Source organism: Postia placenta, assembly GCF_002117355.1.
Source record: "Postia placenta MAD-698-R-SB12 unplaced genomic scaffold POSPLAscaffold_4, whole genome shotgun sequence".
NCBI lineage: Eukaryota > Fungi > Basidiomycota > Agaricomycetes > Polyporales > Adustoporiaceae > Rhodonia > Rhodonia placenta.
In genome coordinates, this window is record NW_020169835.1 from 1,563,023 (window position 1) to 1,578,916 (window position 15,894).

Sequence of the window (15,894 nt, forward strand, 5' to 3'; positions counted from 1 at the left end):
TCTTCCAAGACATTAGAACGCTACGTGAAAGCACTATTGAGCTCGCCTCGGAGAACGAACCCATGCAATTGTCATCATCGTTGCCGTAGCGGCCGGCTCGAGGGTATATAATGGATGGTCCGTGTCATAGGTTAAAAATGAATGGAGTATAATGAAGTACAGATACGTAAAAGAAAAATGCAACAGGATGAGAGCGATGCCACATGATATATACCAACCAGAAGGACCATATACAACGGAAATCATATTCGCTGCCGCACCGCAGGCTGCTGTGAGTGGCCGTTCGGCGGCGCAAAAGGATTCGACCCTTCACCACTACTCCGTGAGGGCACATATGAATTCGACATGGAGGATGGGCGGCTGGGCACCTGGCCGATATACGGCTGGCGCTCAGGGGGTGTCCAGTCGTCGCTCGTGGACTGCACGTTCGGCGCGCGGGGCTGCGGCGCATGGATCGCCGACATTCCGGACGAGGGTGGGGGATACGAGAAGGGTGAGTGCTGCAGAGGAGGCGCAGACATCTGCTGCCGGGGCTGTTGCTGGCCATTCCGGATGAGGCTATCAGAGGAGACCCCGTTCGCCATCGCAGGTCGGTCGCCATATTGGCCACCAGTCGGCTGCGTCTGCGATCTACAGATTGTGTCAGCCTAACGCATGACGGCACATGTCAGGGACCGACCTTGGGGGCTGCGCCCTCATATCTTCCGGACGTGGCGTGCTAGGGTTGAAGGGCGCTGATCCAGACACAGGCGATGTTAACAAAGGGGTGCGCCCACTGGCCTTCAGGCGCATGTATGTTTCACACTTCTTCAGGAATTCCTTGCTTGGCAGGTCCAGGCTGTTGACGAAATAGTCCTGGTCCTGCAAGATCGACAGGAACTCCTGTGGCACGCAGTAGAGTTCGTCCTGATTCTCTAGCAAGGCTGTGACGACCCGGATTGCTCCGAAGCTTTCGTCCCGAACTGCATCCCGCCCACGAGAGTACAGGATACTTGGACAAATCACCGTCGCCAGGTTTTGCAAGTCCATTTTGCTCCCTGTCTCCGTGTCCAGGTGCGCAAACGAAGCCACCCATTTCAGGAATACAGATAAGACCTCCAAAGTCTCTCGATGTGCCTTTGGCAAGATCAACGAAACCATATGAAGCATTCGCATTCGCTCCTGTTCCGTTGGAAGCGCTATGGAAGCGGTTAATATAGTAATTGTATGTAAGATCAGGCGAGACTCACATTGGGATGCGATGAACAAACGATGGAGCTTATAAGTCAAAAGAGGGTCTGGTAGCTCTCGGAAGAACTTCTTTAAGAGTGCCGCTAGCTGTACTGGGTTGTCTTGGGTCAGATCGACAGAGGATGGATCTCGATCGATGGCTTCCGTCAGCTCCTTTAGACGTCGAATATTGCCATTACGCCGGAAGATTCCCTCAACAGAGAGGTCTACCGATGTCATGTTAGCAACAATTATGCTGAACGTCTCGCACGCTTACCCATTTGGCGCATTGCAGACACAACATCGTCGACAAAGCTGGGGATTTTCACTGCTGTTCGTGATGCTCCCAGCAATGAGTCTGCACCCTCTCGTTCGACGAGCAGCTCCAACGGTACGCCGAACACGCCTGATATGGCATTAGTATTTCATGACGCGTCTACCCTTGGTAAAGCTCACCCTTCTTCTTCACGTTCTTTTTGTCGTTCCCAGGCTTGAAGAGCTGCTTCCAAAAAGAGTTCTTCTTGTTCTCTACCAACTCGAGGATCTCGTCAAGGTCGAACTGGCTTTGTAGAGGAGAATGACTAAGAACCACAACCGCGCAGTGCCTGACAATCGCAAGCTCCAGCGTGCTGAGCTCGGCAATGAACGGTATTGAACTCTGACGCGGTAGTGACCGATGTTGCTCCCGCGCCTGAGCGGCCTCGACAATCTGAGGGATGTCAGCGAGAGTAATACCGTCCTCGATGGCTGGCATGGTCGGCTCATCTACAGCAGCAGCTGTAGGGGATGTCGGAGCAGAATCATCCACAATCATGACCCCTGTGTTGTTACGGGCAAAGGGTGGGCGGATGACCTGGCCTTGGCTTGTATCGATAACCCCAGGGGCATTACGGTATGATTGCTGAGGATGAGCCTTTTGGAGTTTGGCTGCGGCAGTCTGTTGTGGAACGACTCGGAAGGAGTGCGAGGGTATGAGCTCTTGTGGCCGTTGGGCGTGCGCTGCATCTGCGGGCTGTGCCACCTTACCTGACGGGCTCTCGACCACTGTCGATCGTCGTGGAACACGAGCAGTCGCAGACAGTTTTCGATCGAGATGGACAGACTTGAGCCTGTTGATGTCGTTTGAATTGCGATAAGGGTCGTTCTCGAGGAGGTCTTTGCTGCTCGCGGCCTGCTGTGCTGCTCAGTCGAAATATATAAGTGCCCCTGTACTCGAAGATCAAGGGAGACGCACCAGGCGTTAACTGCACGACACCCCGCTTTTTCAAAACGACATACAGCCGTCTGAGCGCAACATTCAGCAAGAAAGCATATTGCTCCAGACGTGCGACCGCCATGAACCCGCCCTTGCAACCACCATGCCCATGTTCGACGCAGTATACCTTCGTCGGAACAGGGCCGAACGTGGTAGTGTCCTTCATGGTATCTGCATCGTATACAAAATAGCCAACGTTGGCCGGTGGCCGCCGGGCAGTCGACAGCTTGGGTGTCTTCTCTTCCTTCTCTTTCTCCTTGTCCTCCGGGTTCCTGGCTTGCACTGCCTCCTTCTGCGCAGGTACAGCCGCCACCTTTCCGCACGTATCACACTGTAGACAATGCGAATGCCAGCGTTGGTACGTGCCCAGGCGAACACAGTCCTCCTCGACGGTCTGATTGCACTTGGCACACAGGTCAGATGGCGGATTCACAACATTGACCTTGGCGAGTGCGGGATCCCGAGGCGCGCCCATAAACGGCGACTCGCCTGCGTTCTCAGGTGCCAAGCTCTTGAAGCCATAAGTCACACCCTGCGTGCCAGTATTACCATTATCCACGAGAGCGAGGACTTCCCCATTAGCCCGCTTCATCATGCGCTTTGCGCTGGGATTCCCGCCTTGGATTGCGAGCATATGGAGCTTGTCCAGGAACGACGTGATAGCTTCCTGGACATTGTGCTCTCGCTCGAGCTTCAGGGCTCCGGTAAGCGCTATACGAATAAGGATCTTGAGGTAGTGAGCCAGGCCAGTGACCAGTGCCAAAAGTTCTTGCGTCATGCCCATGCGACGCGCTCCTGTCTCTTGCGTATGTGACAGCAATGTGAACAGATCGACTGTCTTCCGGCAGAGCATGCGAGCCTCGCGAACGTGGGACATGCCTTGTTTTAGATATTGTAGACGTCAGCAACAAACGAGGGCTGGCACGGGTTCCGGGCACACCTTTCAGCTTTAGACGCGCAAAGTGCCACTCCAGATCATCGATCGTCGCAAAGAGGACTTCGACATGAAGTATGAACTTCTCCGCCATACGTATTGCCTCCAGGTACTGGCCGTTGCTGACCTGCCGTAGCATGTCTGAGATGCATGCGGCACTGGATTCCTCGAATGCCGATAGCACGCTGACCAAATTTGTTCGAAACGTGCACAGTGCGAACTAAACAAGTTTTACTCACGTCCAAATTCGATAGACCTGTTGTTCCATGCGAATCTGTTTCTCCTTGAGCGAGATCGCCGTTTCTCTTCGTTCTTCTTCGGTCCAAGGAGGCTCTTGGGGCTCTCCTTCGAACTCCTCAGAATTTGAAGGTAAAGCAGGTCGTCGTGCTACCACTTTGACATTCCAGAACTGCCAGAGATCACCGTCAATATATGTGCATTGGCCCTTGCCACGCCGTTGTGCAAGTCACCTTGTTGATCATGTAGCATTCGGGATGCCAACACTCGTCCCTCATGTTCCGGTTTATCTCCACAAACTGCTTCAGAATAGCACTGTTACATCCTGCGCATTTGGTGGCAAACCGGGTTGAGTAATGGTAATGACAGTAGACATCGCCTTCATGTTCGTAGTAAGAGTCTTGCGGACCGAACAGGGTTGGGCAGACGGAACAAGTAAAGTGTTCCACGTGAAACTTTTTATCTTCCCGACCGATCATTAGTGGCCGCCAAATCGCGACGCGTACGATGCGACTCACTGCACGCTGTTATATAACTGCCTCGTAATGCCATTCCACACTTGGCACAAATCAGATTCAAGCGCCGGAAGTAGTCTCGCTCGCAAAGCGGATGCTGCTTGCCGTCGGGCCCATCGATCGGGAAGAACTTGGACGCCACCACAGTACCGCAATCCTGATATTGGGGTAAATATACACACCAGTGGCCCGCAGGAAAATAGACTCACCATGCACTTGAAGCATTGCAAATGGTAGACTGTCCCCAACGCCCGGACGAATGCGCCCTGCATCGCCTTACCGCACGCAGCGCATGGCCTAACAAGTGGTACAAAACACGTAAGAGAACGAATTGACACAAAGGAGCGGAGAAGCCGACAAGGTAGTTCTGATGGGCTTGGAGAGACCGAAGCTCCGACTTACGTAGACGCTATACTCGTGCTCGTGTGGGTCGAGGAGGACGCTGTCTGGGCGTTCCCAGATAGTGCGGCGTTGTCAGTGTACAGAGACGAGTCAGAATGGACGCTCCCAGGTGGTGTCTTGGAGCTGCCAGTGTAGTCAGAAGTATGCTGGCTTGAGCTGCCGGGAGTGGAGGGCCGACTGGCGGTCAGGAAAGGCTGAGGACGAGCAAGAGCCTGGTCGGATGAGGAGCTATCGCCATATGATTGTGATGTCGAGTGGTTGAAGTCCTCGCTGCGAGCGTGAGGGTGGTCATCGCTCCTCTGTTTCCTCTGATCCACGTTGTGAGGGAAACTGAAGGTAGAGGCTCTGTGCGGGAGGTAGGCACGTTCTGGGGGGTTGGCACTGCTAGAGGAAGAAGATGGAAGTAGCCCGTTTCTGGGCGAGACAGGCGAATGCTCGCGAGTATAGTTGGAATCCGATTCCGGGGCCATGTAGGCCAGGGCGGAGGGATCCCCGTTTGACTGAGACCCGCGAACGTCTTGAATGACCGCCTGGCGGCCCTGGTCTGCAGAGCTACTCATGAATGGGGACAGCAGGTCGCCAGGGCCAGATTAGGTGATGAGTTGTCTGAGGACCAGACCGTCGTCGCCGTCGTCGACCACAGTGAGCACGAGGGAAAGCAGCAATATTGAAACACCAATTTCAGAAGCGACTCGTGACCAGTTTCGTGACAGCGTGATCCATAAGCGCGCATTTGAGTGCCCGGATATCCCGCCGCTGCACATTGTCTCAGAGCCTGTCCTAGTTATCCTTCGTAGAATACTTCCAGCAGAGTGGCTCCCAAGGATAAGAGGCGGTCGAGCAAATATGTTCGCTCGTTGTAGCAGATACCTTCTTTGTCAGCCCTAGCTTAGGGGCAGTCCACTTCTGAGATATTGGGCGCTTATGAGAATACACCTACAAGCTTCGGCTCCTACAACAACTCCACGCCTTTTGCTTTGATCCATGACTGTATGGTCACCTGGCACATCTCTTGCCTTCCAATGCAGCTTATTTGACATTACTCAGGAGCCCGCTACATCTCTCGCACCGTGAGCTTTAATTAGACTGCTCTGTTGCTGCACTGCCCATAGATCTCGTGCCTGTTGACGCAGGCTCAAGTGACATGCTAGTTCCTCGTGTAGTGAATTTCATCTCGGCCCCACATCACGATTGCTGTATATACGATAACCATCCCATCCTATCCGACTTACTGTTTGATGCTCGAGAACACAGTCATGCACTAGCTGATGGCACATCCCTTCGCACCCCCAGGCAGTGGTGGGATATAGCCTGCCAGAAATCACTCCAACACCCGCTGATTCATCTTCTGGTCACTGGCTCAACTCTCGCGTTGTGATTGTCCTTATACATACGCTGCGTCGTTTTACAAGTACGTATGTACTCTGGTCTATTCTTATCACTTGGATCTCTAAACTTAGAGCCATGCTCATTGAGCCAACTTCGGATACCTCATATGCCGCCCGCCACATCCTTATTATACCCGTGAATGAAATCACAATGTAACCAGGACATTGGCTCAAAATGAACAACACCATGAAAATCCAAACACCTGTTCGATATAGCGACACGCGACAGCGATTGGGAGGCGTGTCCGATCACATAGCCGCTGTTATGCTTCAGAAGGTTACATCAATCTGCGACGCTCGGACTCACACCGCGATGTGTTTACTGGACACTCAAGACACATTGTTCCCTTTCCGGCAGGACAGCAGTCATCCTCGCAGTGAACAGGATCATGACGTTCTTATTAGCCTTCCCGTGTTTGCAAGGAGACGAAACATCCAGACCCTGTCCATGAGATCCATCTTGGAAGTCAGGACACAATCTCAAGGCTTCTTTGAAACCGGCGGTCACACGCGGTATAAGAATTCTTGTCAAAGGACCCGAACAGGCCGCGAGGGGGAGATAGGTGCAGGCTTAAGGCCTGAAATGTGATACCGAAGGTTTGGACGATAGCCGGAAGAAATACTATACAGTGGATAACAGACAAACACCAGCAATTTTGGGTGCATTCGCGGCCAACAAAGCCTAAACAGGGACATACGTACAGGATATCCGTTGGCTTTTGCATAGCCATGGGCGTAAAGACAGCCCTATTTACAGCAAAGTCGACTCGTCCGCATTCAGAATCAGGGTCGTGAAGAACCTGACCATCTCGACCAGGTTATCCATGTTGCACGCTATAAGAGAATGCTCAATGCATATTTGGACTAATGTGAGCGACATCGTTACCTTCATTAACGGTGTGTACACCGCTGAGTCCTGACCCGCTTCCAGCATTGTAGTGTGTGTAGCGGAAAATGTGCGGCGTCAGCTTCCAATAGTAACGCGTGTCTGCAGACGAGCGAATAAGGTAATCGCCCAGCATACGAGCCATTGCAGCATACCAGTGTTACCGGAGACGAGACTGGGAATCACAGTGATGCCGTCCTCTTCTTCCGAGATGGCACGATGCGTATTCCAGGTTGTTCTAATCGTACCGGACAGCAGCTGGAACGGCGCCGCGTCCGGCCCAACCGGCGACACAGGTGCGGGCTCGAGAGCAGTCCCCCACGCGTCACTGAGGGTCAAAGTACCGTAGCCCGGCTGGTCGCCCGTGACGCTTGAGCCGAAGGCGGTGTACGAGAGATTGAAGCCGGCCGCAATCGACTTGAAGAGCTTGGTGCTGTGCTGCTTGACCGCGCTGACCGAGCTGTGACCCGCGTCTCAGTCCTAACACCTCCCTACATACACGATTAACCTACCTGTCCGTCGCAATGCGATGGTTTATAATCGCCATTGCGTTCTCCGGTAGCGCGTTTGACTTGACGCCGCCCGAAATCATGTCCACCGCCTGCGTAGTCCCGACCAGCGCCTTGAACGTTGGGTCCTCGAACAGCTTGTCCTGCGCGGCCCGCAAGGCCTTGTCGGAGCTCGCTGCCTTCTTGACCGACTTCCGGATGGACTTGGGCAGTTCTGGAGCATATGCGGCCAGACACTGCGCATGCCAGTACATGGGCGTGTCGCGCTCAAGGGTCGCCTTAAAAGGGTGATTCTCGTAGTGGACAAGTAGCTGGGCGAGCATGCCGATGGTCTGGTGATGGAATTATTAGGTATGGTTTGACAGACAGAAGAAGTCAGACTGACCGTGTGAGGGGGTGGAACGCTTGAGTGCCCACCAGGAGCGGACAGCTCAAGTCGGACGTCGAGATAGCCTTTCTCAGCCACGGACGGAAGCGCGAAGGCGCCGCCGTACTGTTCTGAGATCTTGCCTAGAGGTCAACGCTTCAATACACAAGCCAATATGAGAAGCGCGCATACTCCACCGCCTTCATCGACCAGCATGGCAAAGGAATCTTCGCCAAAGGTCGCGTAGAGGTAGTCGCCGAGCGAGGAGGCGCCCTGCACGCCGCTCACTTCTTCGTCAAAACCGTACGCGAGGACAACACCGCGCGTCGGTTGGAAGTCACGCTCCAATAACGTCTCGACAGCGGTCCTGCAGACTGTTAGTGGGACGACGGAATGGAGTTTGGGAATCTCAGACTGACATTGAACCAATTAGACCACTCTTGTCGTCTCTGCTGCCGCGTCCCCATACATAGGTCCCTGCGAGATGAAGGTGAGCAAGGATATACGCCGATCTTGGTGAACATACCATCATAGTAGCCCGAGAATGGTGGGTGTGTCCATTCATCGTACGTGTCGGGGTTTACTGGTACAACGTCTGCAAGGATCCTCAGCCAGAAGCCCAAAGGCGATATGAATAAGAACTACCTTGATGTCCCGTCAACAGAATTGGCTTCAACGATTCATCCGAGCCTTTCCAGTAGTATACCAGGCCGTAAGTGTTCACTTTAGTCAATTCGAGCGACGAGTGGCTGCATGGCATAACATGAGGGATGATCCCCAAGAAAATCCGTGGTCCAGATCTCACATTTTAGGGAACGCCTTCTGAAGGTATTCGTGGAACGGCACGAACGCCTCCCAACGCGGGTCCTCGCCAATCGGCCCCATCTTGTCGTAGGACTGTGTACTGTAGGGACGGCTTAGTACTTGATACTCTACTACTCTGTCGTATCCCTACTTACGGAATGCGCACAGCGCCGGCCAAGAGGTCAACAGCCCTGTTCTTGAACGCTTCAGTTCCATATGTATCACCAAGGCTTCCCCAGAGCTGCACATTCGTGCTCGGGATCAAAGGCGGCGCCTGGGAACATAGAGGCGCGTCCGATTCATGGCCGCGGAAGAGATCAACCACATCGACGATTTGGAGCAATGCAAGGAGAGAAAGGATAGCAATGGCCCACTTGCGCTGGGGAGTGAACTTTGCAGGTTCCTTCCGCTGCAGCTCGGGTGCGCTCGATGGCAGCAGGGCCGCCTTCTCAACTTCGGGAGACATGGCGCGAATCCAAGAGAGGGCGAATATGCCCTTCCGCTAACCCCGTGGCTCTTTATACGATTTTTATGAGGCACGCAATGACTTCTGATAGGATGATGCCATATGTTCCCTTGGCAGATAAGCCATACATCGCACCCTTATATGTGGTAAGCTTACGGATCGCCGAACGGCAGCACTCGAGGGAGAGCGTCATGATTCAGATAGTCGGAAAACTTTAACCAAGAGAGCAGCAGGGGCGTTGCATGCACATGCCACCAAGATATTCGACTCTGAAGTAGAACCAGAATGCATTCCTACAGTTCTGAGCACCAATCGCCGACTGAAAGCAGCACCTCGAGATTGACGACATCCAAGGAAGGGCTCACGATCATGCATATATTTCGGAGCGCCCATAATAGGCGCTCAATGTAGGCTCCTTCCCGTTTTGGCCGGCATTTTTCGTCGCGCTCACGACCTGGAACGGCGAGCGCACGCTGGCGAACGACGACCTCGCCAATGGGCTATGCACAAAAACGTCTGGCATCGACGGCGGCAAAATTAGCCTCTGTAGCCCCCTCTACACTTAGGGCATTCCCTCCAAAAGAAGCCGTTGCCTCCAGCTCATCTAAAACCTCGTTCTTCGATGCTCAGACGTGGGCCGCTGTGCAGCCTCCGCCGCCGACGGCCCTGACTGCGTTTGCGCACCGAATAGGCCTCGGAAAAGTGCTGCCTTCCACGGAGATCATCCAGCAAGCATGTACACATCCATCCTTCCTGGCGCTGTACTCACGACACCACCCGAATGAGCCGCTGCCTGCCACGAACGCAAACCTGGCGACTCTCGGGAACTCGCTGTTGGGCTTGTTTGCGACAGAATATGTCAACGCATCTTATCCTCACCTTCCTACCCGTGTCCTGAAGGCTGCTGTCAGTGCATACGTAGGTCCGACGACCTGTACGGGCGTCGCAAAGGAGATGGGTGCAACGCCTCTGCTAAGATGGCATCGAACAGTACGTATTCACATCACCAATGGTGTACGCGGTATATGTTCTAACACTTTCTAGCCCAATACACCTCTCCGACCAGCCGTCTTGCATCCAGACGCTCTGAGTTCGGTACCCCGCGCTCTAACAGCGCTAGTGTACCAATACCGTTCTTTGTTGTCGGCACGCAAGTTTGTTCAAAAGTTCTTCTTGAGCCGTGACGTGGACTTGCGGACCATGATCAAATTCCGTGATCCTAAGCTAGCATTGGCAGAGACTGTCGCTAAGTTTGGGCGAGAACGCCCAATATCAAGGTGAGCATGAAACTCATCCGTTAGCAATGGCTTGACTCACAATTTCTTGATATCAGATTACTGAAGGAGACAGGAAGATTTTCCAATTCACCAGTATTCGTGGTAGGCATCTACTCAGGCGCAGACAAGTTGGGTGAAGGTTTCGGCAGCTCGCTCAAGATGGCTGAGTTCCGTGTGCGTGATGAACCCTAGTCCCGGAAGTAACCCCTACTGACAACTTATCGCATGTTTGCAGGCCGCGGAAGACTCCCTACACAGGCTGTACCTCACACGTCAGCCACCACACCTATTGCAACTGCCTACGTCGACATTTGCGAATGGGCAGGGCAGTGTGTTCGACGCGCGGGGACCACAAGTACCTTACATAGCTGGCGAGATGGGCGACTCAGAGATTCTGCATGGCAGTGCAGGACGGACGGGCGCACGCGTACCAGGACACCGCTCGACCGCTGCAGACGAGGATCTAGAGGATATATAGTAATGCCATCGCTTTTAATCTGGGACTCTATGCCCATGCATCGTCTACGGTGGCCATTGAGTGAAGCTGCTCACAAGACCTAGTGAGTGACTCTTCACATCTGTATGCCGACTTGGTCTTGTGAACGCGTCCGTTCTCAACGTGCGAAAGATATTTGTGTTGTCGACTATACCATCAATCATCCGAATGCTCCTGGGGGTAAATTGGTGCGACTGGACTGTATCCCTCCATTGCAGCATTCATGACCGTGATCATTGACGCCTATCTTGGATCAGATCGCACAGGGCGGTACTGGCAGGCCGTCTCCACGCAACTTGAGGGCCCATTGTTCTCTTCTATTGCAGAAGCCCCACAACCTCATTGCGCCAATTTCACTTAACACAGCATCTACGACACATGCTGGTTCCTGTCCGTCATGGCTGTGGAGAGGGTATAAAGCAGGTCGACGATTATGGTATTACGCTATAGAGGGCTGATGCGCCCAGCTACTTTGATGCGTACATGATATAACCTGTACATCCATTTGAACACGGCACGGAGATTTGTAGTATTGTCCTCCGCAAACCCCGCCTGCTCGGGGAGGGGGGGCGGGTGCCTTGTTTGAGGGTGAGGCCCATCACTACCAACAGTTAGCCGGCGCGCCTGGGCGTCGTTTTAGCTTGCATGCACAACCACCTTTGACTGCGCACACGTCTCAGCGAGACCAGCCATATTGCTCGTCCTGCAACGTTGTTATCGGCCTGTGCACGTCTACCACGCTGAGATTGCACCGCCGCGCAAGCTGTGTCTACCAGGTGTCCCCACTCCTCTTAACGCATCCTTCAGAACGTGTCTGAGCCCCCGCTCGCTGTCTGACGTGGACTATGGCGGTCTTGTCACTGCCGCTTACATTCCAGAACTCGTTCTGGTCACAGAACTACAGGAAGGGTCTTGAGGTGTTGTACGCCCAGCTCGAGAAGGTACGTCTGCCGGTGGCTCGGTGCAGGCTCGACATCGCTCATATCTTAATGACATAGGGGGTCCTCGAGGATGAAGAGATCATTGCTTTTATTCGGGTGCGTCCATAGGCATCGACAGCTTATTTACGCAACTTATCATAATACAGGCCAGAGCTTCCGCGGAAGGCGCGATTGCTGCTACCTTGTCTGCTGCTGGATCTGCAGGTGAGCATAGTTCTGACGTCAGGCTATGTATCTCAACGTCTGGCACAGGGAGAGCGTTTTCGCATGATGAAGGTGCATCCTTGCACGTTGCGTTCCGCGGTTTGAAGGAAGAATCCATCGCGCAGGGCAAGGCGCACGAGGCGATTGCCGTGGAACTGAAGGACACCGTTGCCGACCCATTCGAGAAGTGGGCCCTCGGCTACAAGGACAGGCTAAAAGGCAGCAAGCAGACCATGCTCGACGGTTGGATGCTTGCGTATGAAATGGCGCATACTGACGTCGCGAAACTCAAAAACGACTACCTAACGAAGATCCGTAAGGCAGACGAGGCTGAGGACGAGTAGGTCTCGCGATGTCGCATTACACGTTCATCTGCTCACATCCCACAGTGCGCGATTCGCACCTATACCGCCACCCGTCGGTGACAAGTACACGACCTCGCCCAGCTTGCAGCCGCGAGACAGACGTGACGTGCCGACGCGTACGGCGACAGTGTCTGAGCGCATTACGCAGCGGTTCAAGGAGTTCCGCCTCGGTGCTTCAACTGGTGCTCAAGAGAAGTCGGAAGTCCACTTCGACGCCGACGTTGAGGAGAAGGGTACCCCGAAATTGGACAAAGGTAAGGGTCGCGCTTTAGACGTTGCTTCCCCGCCTCGCATTGCATCCCCCCCGCCTATGTCGCCGCCCTTGCCACCTGCTAGGATGAGCGGTACCCCACCTACCAGAATCAACACGAATCCCAGCCCGCCACAGCCCGCACCGCCAATCATGGTCGCCGGCCTGACGTATACACCTGCGGAGCTGTCTGCATTGTTCAAGCGCGCAAAGAGCGAGCTACCGCTGCGTGCAGTGCGTTTCCCGCTGATAGGCGAGTACCAGGATGTGTTCAGTGGAGAAGACTTCGCAACATGGCTCAAGGAGAAGGTGGAGGACTTCGGAGGGAATCTGGACCGTGCGGCATTTGCTGCACGGGAGCTGACGGAAAAGCACAACCTCCTGCGGAGGCTTGGTGAGTTGGGCAACGACTATGTAAACGCTTCGGATGTGTTCTACCAGATTAGGCCCAAGGTACGCTTACCTATGGCAACCCTAGTCTTGGATTTGGCTTACCATATTCGCAGGCGTACAGCCTGGACAATTTGGACGCACAAGTCACCAAGGCGGAACAGCCAGTTTCACCCATCCAGAAGAGCTTGTCTCCGTTGGCCGAAAATGTTGCAAAGGGCACATCCACCTTCGCTTCTTTGGTCTCGAAGGCGCTCAACACGAACAACGCTGAGCCTGCTCATATCAGGGCACGCCGCGAGGCCGAGGCAGCAGACAGGGAGTACCGCATTTCGATCCGCAAGCTAGACAGACAGAGGCTCGCGCTCGAGGAGCGGATCGAGGACACACTAAAGACGCTTCAGAAATGGGAGCTGGATCGGCTGCGCGCGGTCAAAACTGGTGCGTGAATATGTTGTGCCTGATTCCAATTTGTCTGACTGCCCGGTTCTGGTATAGTGTTACGCCAGTACCAGGACGCAGTATCGAAGCTTGCGAAAGCGAATGAGCCGTCATTCGACCGTTCTGCAGTACTCATCGACTCATATCACCCCGAGGCGGACCTTAAAGTGTTCATCGAGCGTCACCGTACGGGTCCTTTCCGTCCTGAGCCCCAGGTGTACGAGTCCGTCTCACATGACGAGTCGGATGTCGTATTCGGCATTGACCTACGACGGTGGGTGGATAGTGGGATCTGGCACGGTGCGAGTCCGGACGAGAAGAGGGACGACATTCCGCCGGTGTTGACCGTGATGCTTGCTGCGTTGAACGAGGCTTATGACAAGCTGCCTAATGACGTGGGTCAGTTGTAAACGTATCTTGTTCGTGCGAGGCTCGCATACTAACGTCTTGTCTAGAGAAACGGAAGACGTGGATCTATGATGTTCCCTTACCAGCTGTCCACCACTTACGGGAGACACTGAACGCCGTGCCCACTGAACAACCCCTACCTAACGATATCCTTGCAAAGTACGATGCGCCTGTCCTCGCAGGTGCTATCAAGCTATGGGCACTCGAGTTAGATCCCCCACTAGGGATGTACGAGAGCTGGGACGAGCTGCGCAAGCTCTACCCGACAGGTCAAGTGTATGCAATTTTGAAAGCCGAGTATTGCACTGACGTCTGATCTCACAGTCGGCTCTGGTGCAAAGGCTGAGGCGCACCCTTCGGAAGAACAGCACATCCAAGACGTCCAAGGTGCTCTGCAGAGGTTGCCGAGGGTTCACCTTCTGGTACTCGACACTATCGTCAAGCACTTGAAGAGGTAAGGGAAGCCCATTCCTGTTGTGACACGTTGACCGATGTCTTTACGAAGTCTCATTGCGTCTACCTCCACCGCTGAGAATGAGGAATCTAACGAGATCTACGTCAACAAGCTCTCGCTTGCAGTGGGTAGAGGTAAGTGGGGACCGTTTCTTGTATGCAATGACACTCAACCCAGTATATAGCCGTTATCAGGCCTAAGCAGGAGAACGAGATCTCTATTCAAGATCGTCATCCCACCTGTAAGTTCTATACTTGCAGTCATACCATGATCGTCTCATGGTCTATTTGAAACAGTGCTGTTTATGGATCTACTGAACAAGTACGAGGAGATCCTGCCGCCTACCCTCGAGAAGAAGAAACGCGAATCTCAACGCAAGATGCCTGTCCGCCGGCGCACGCGACCAGTTGACATGCGCATGAGTCGTAGTCGCATCTCAGCTGGCGCTGACCTAAGAGAGCTCCAGCAACAAGAGTTCGAGCAACGGACGGGTTTGAAGCTTTCGAAGGCTTCGCCACCTCTACCCAACGCCCCTGCTCCTAGCGGTGCTGCAGAACTTCCCGCCATCCCAGGAAGTTCTAATCCCCCGACTGCAGACTCTGAGCAGCCCCAACCGACAGCGGTACATGCCGAACCTGAGGATCTCCCGTCGATCCCGCCGGGACCGCCTCCGCCAGCTCCCGGTGACATTTACATCCAGGTTAAGAGGAGCCTGCCCCAAATACCTCCGCCGCCGCCTCTTGATGCACCTGCAGCGCCAGCTGTCCCGTCCCCGTCTATGCAGGCTGCAGGCGCGCCCCCCATGTTTAAGGAGCCTCCTCCAGAGACGGACGACCTCCCGCCTCGGCCGATGTTCAAGGAGCCCGAGCCGGAGGTAGAGTCGCCCGTGGGGAGCATGCCCATGCCCGCATTCGCACCACCACCACCTGAGCCCGCTTCGCCTCCGACGAGGTCGCCTGCGTTCAGGGAGCCGCCCCCGGAGCGGGAGGACACTATCTCTCCCCCTCCGCCCCACGCACACATCCCGTTGGCACTGAGGCCGGGGAGCAGCCGTCCCGCATCCCCGCGCGTCCCGGCGCAAAGCTCGCGCAGTCCCTCGCCGACAAAACCCATCACTCCGTCGCCGACGACGCCGTCGATGACCGACGTGAACCGCCTGCGGGGTCCGCGTCTCGCGCGCGGGCCGAGGGTGTCTGGCAGCTCCGTCAGCAGCATGGTGAGCAGCCTCAACCGGCAGTCGACCGGGGGTTCGCGACCAGGCTCGCCTGGTGTGAACGGCGGCGGCGCGACGGGCTTGTCGCGCAATAGCTCCCGGACGTACGGTGGCGGGCATGCCAAGCGAGGGAGCATCAGCCGTGTGTCGGAATTTTCGCGCAGAACGATGGCGAGCGATGCGGAGGACGAGGTGGTGGACAAGTGAGATGAGGATCTAGCGATTATATATATTGGCGGACGGTCTCTGGGAGATCTCGACGGACGTCGTTTTCTTGCTTTCATTTGCGGTAGGATACTTGTACGTCGGTCATGCGCAGGTGATATGACTATGCTTGCAAATATATGAATCGTTTATGTATGGATGAGCGTCGGTTTCAGAGCTTTGAACCTTGGCCGCTAGCACCAAGCACTGCAGTCCAGAGATGGGGCGCAAAGTGTTCATGTTTTCTTGTATGAACTGGAACGCGACAGGCGGTATCGT

At 54.6% G+C, this 15,894-nt stretch overlaps 4 protein-coding genes across 4 annotated transcripts; 2 read left to right on the forward strand and 2 right to left on the reverse strand.

The window, feature by feature from the left end:
* Positions 1-242: 242 nt before the first annotated feature.
* Positions 243-5,112, reverse strand: POSPLADRAFT_1045378 (hypothetical protein; the record flags this gene model as incomplete). Its single annotated transcript, XM_024478740.1, has 12 exons — positions 243-630; positions 680-1,178; positions 1,230-1,436; positions 1,487-1,615; positions 1,666-2,072; positions 2,455-3,343; positions 3,405-3,583; positions 3,638-3,843; positions 3,869-3,960; positions 4,154-4,307; positions 4,360-4,447; positions 4,553-5,112. 12 exons carry the CDS (start codon positions 5,110-5,112, stop codon positions 243-245), a joined length of 3,798 nt encoding a protein of 1,265 aa, XP_024341085.1.
* A 1,579-nt stretch (positions 5,113-6,691) lies between these two features.
* Positions 6,692-8,972, reverse strand: POSPLADRAFT_1045379 (hypothetical protein; the record flags this gene model as incomplete). Its single annotated transcript, XM_024478741.1, has 11 exons — positions 6,692-6,774; positions 6,827-6,928; positions 6,982-7,286; positions 7,339-7,667; positions 7,721-7,840; positions 7,895-8,069; positions 8,122-8,179; positions 8,229-8,297; positions 8,348-8,451; positions 8,508-8,606; positions 8,662-8,972. The coding sequence occupies 11 exons, from the start codon at positions 8,970-8,972 to the stop codon at positions 6,692-6,694; spliced, it is 1,755 nt and encodes a 584-aa protein (XP_024341086.1).
* A 495-nt stretch (positions 8,973-9,467) lies between these two features.
* On the forward strand, positions 9,468-10,727 carry POSPLADRAFT_1136809 (hypothetical protein; the record flags this gene model as incomplete). Its single annotated transcript, XM_024484732.1, has 4 exons — positions 9,468-9,962; positions 10,017-10,249; positions 10,306-10,423; positions 10,485-10,727. The coding sequence occupies 4 exons, from the start codon at positions 9,468-9,470 to the stop codon at positions 10,725-10,727; spliced, it is 1,089 nt and encodes a 362-aa protein (XP_024341087.1).
* Positions 10,728-11,590: 863 nt separating this feature from the next.
* On the forward strand, positions 11,591-15,775 carry POSPLADRAFT_1065539 (hypothetical protein; the record flags this gene model as incomplete). Its single annotated transcript, XM_024481962.1, has 11 exons — positions 11,591-11,686; positions 11,744-11,786; positions 11,939-12,230; positions 12,280-12,958; positions 13,078-13,336; positions 13,394-13,735; positions 13,792-14,013; positions 14,069-14,198; positions 14,250-14,332; positions 14,383-14,439; positions 14,495-15,775. The coding sequence occupies 11 exons, from the start codon at positions 11,591-11,593 to the stop codon at positions 15,616-15,618; spliced, it is 3,327 nt and encodes a 1,108-aa protein (XP_024341088.1). The 3' UTR covers positions 15,619-15,775.
* Between the last annotated feature and the right edge of the window lie 119 nt (positions 15,776-15,894).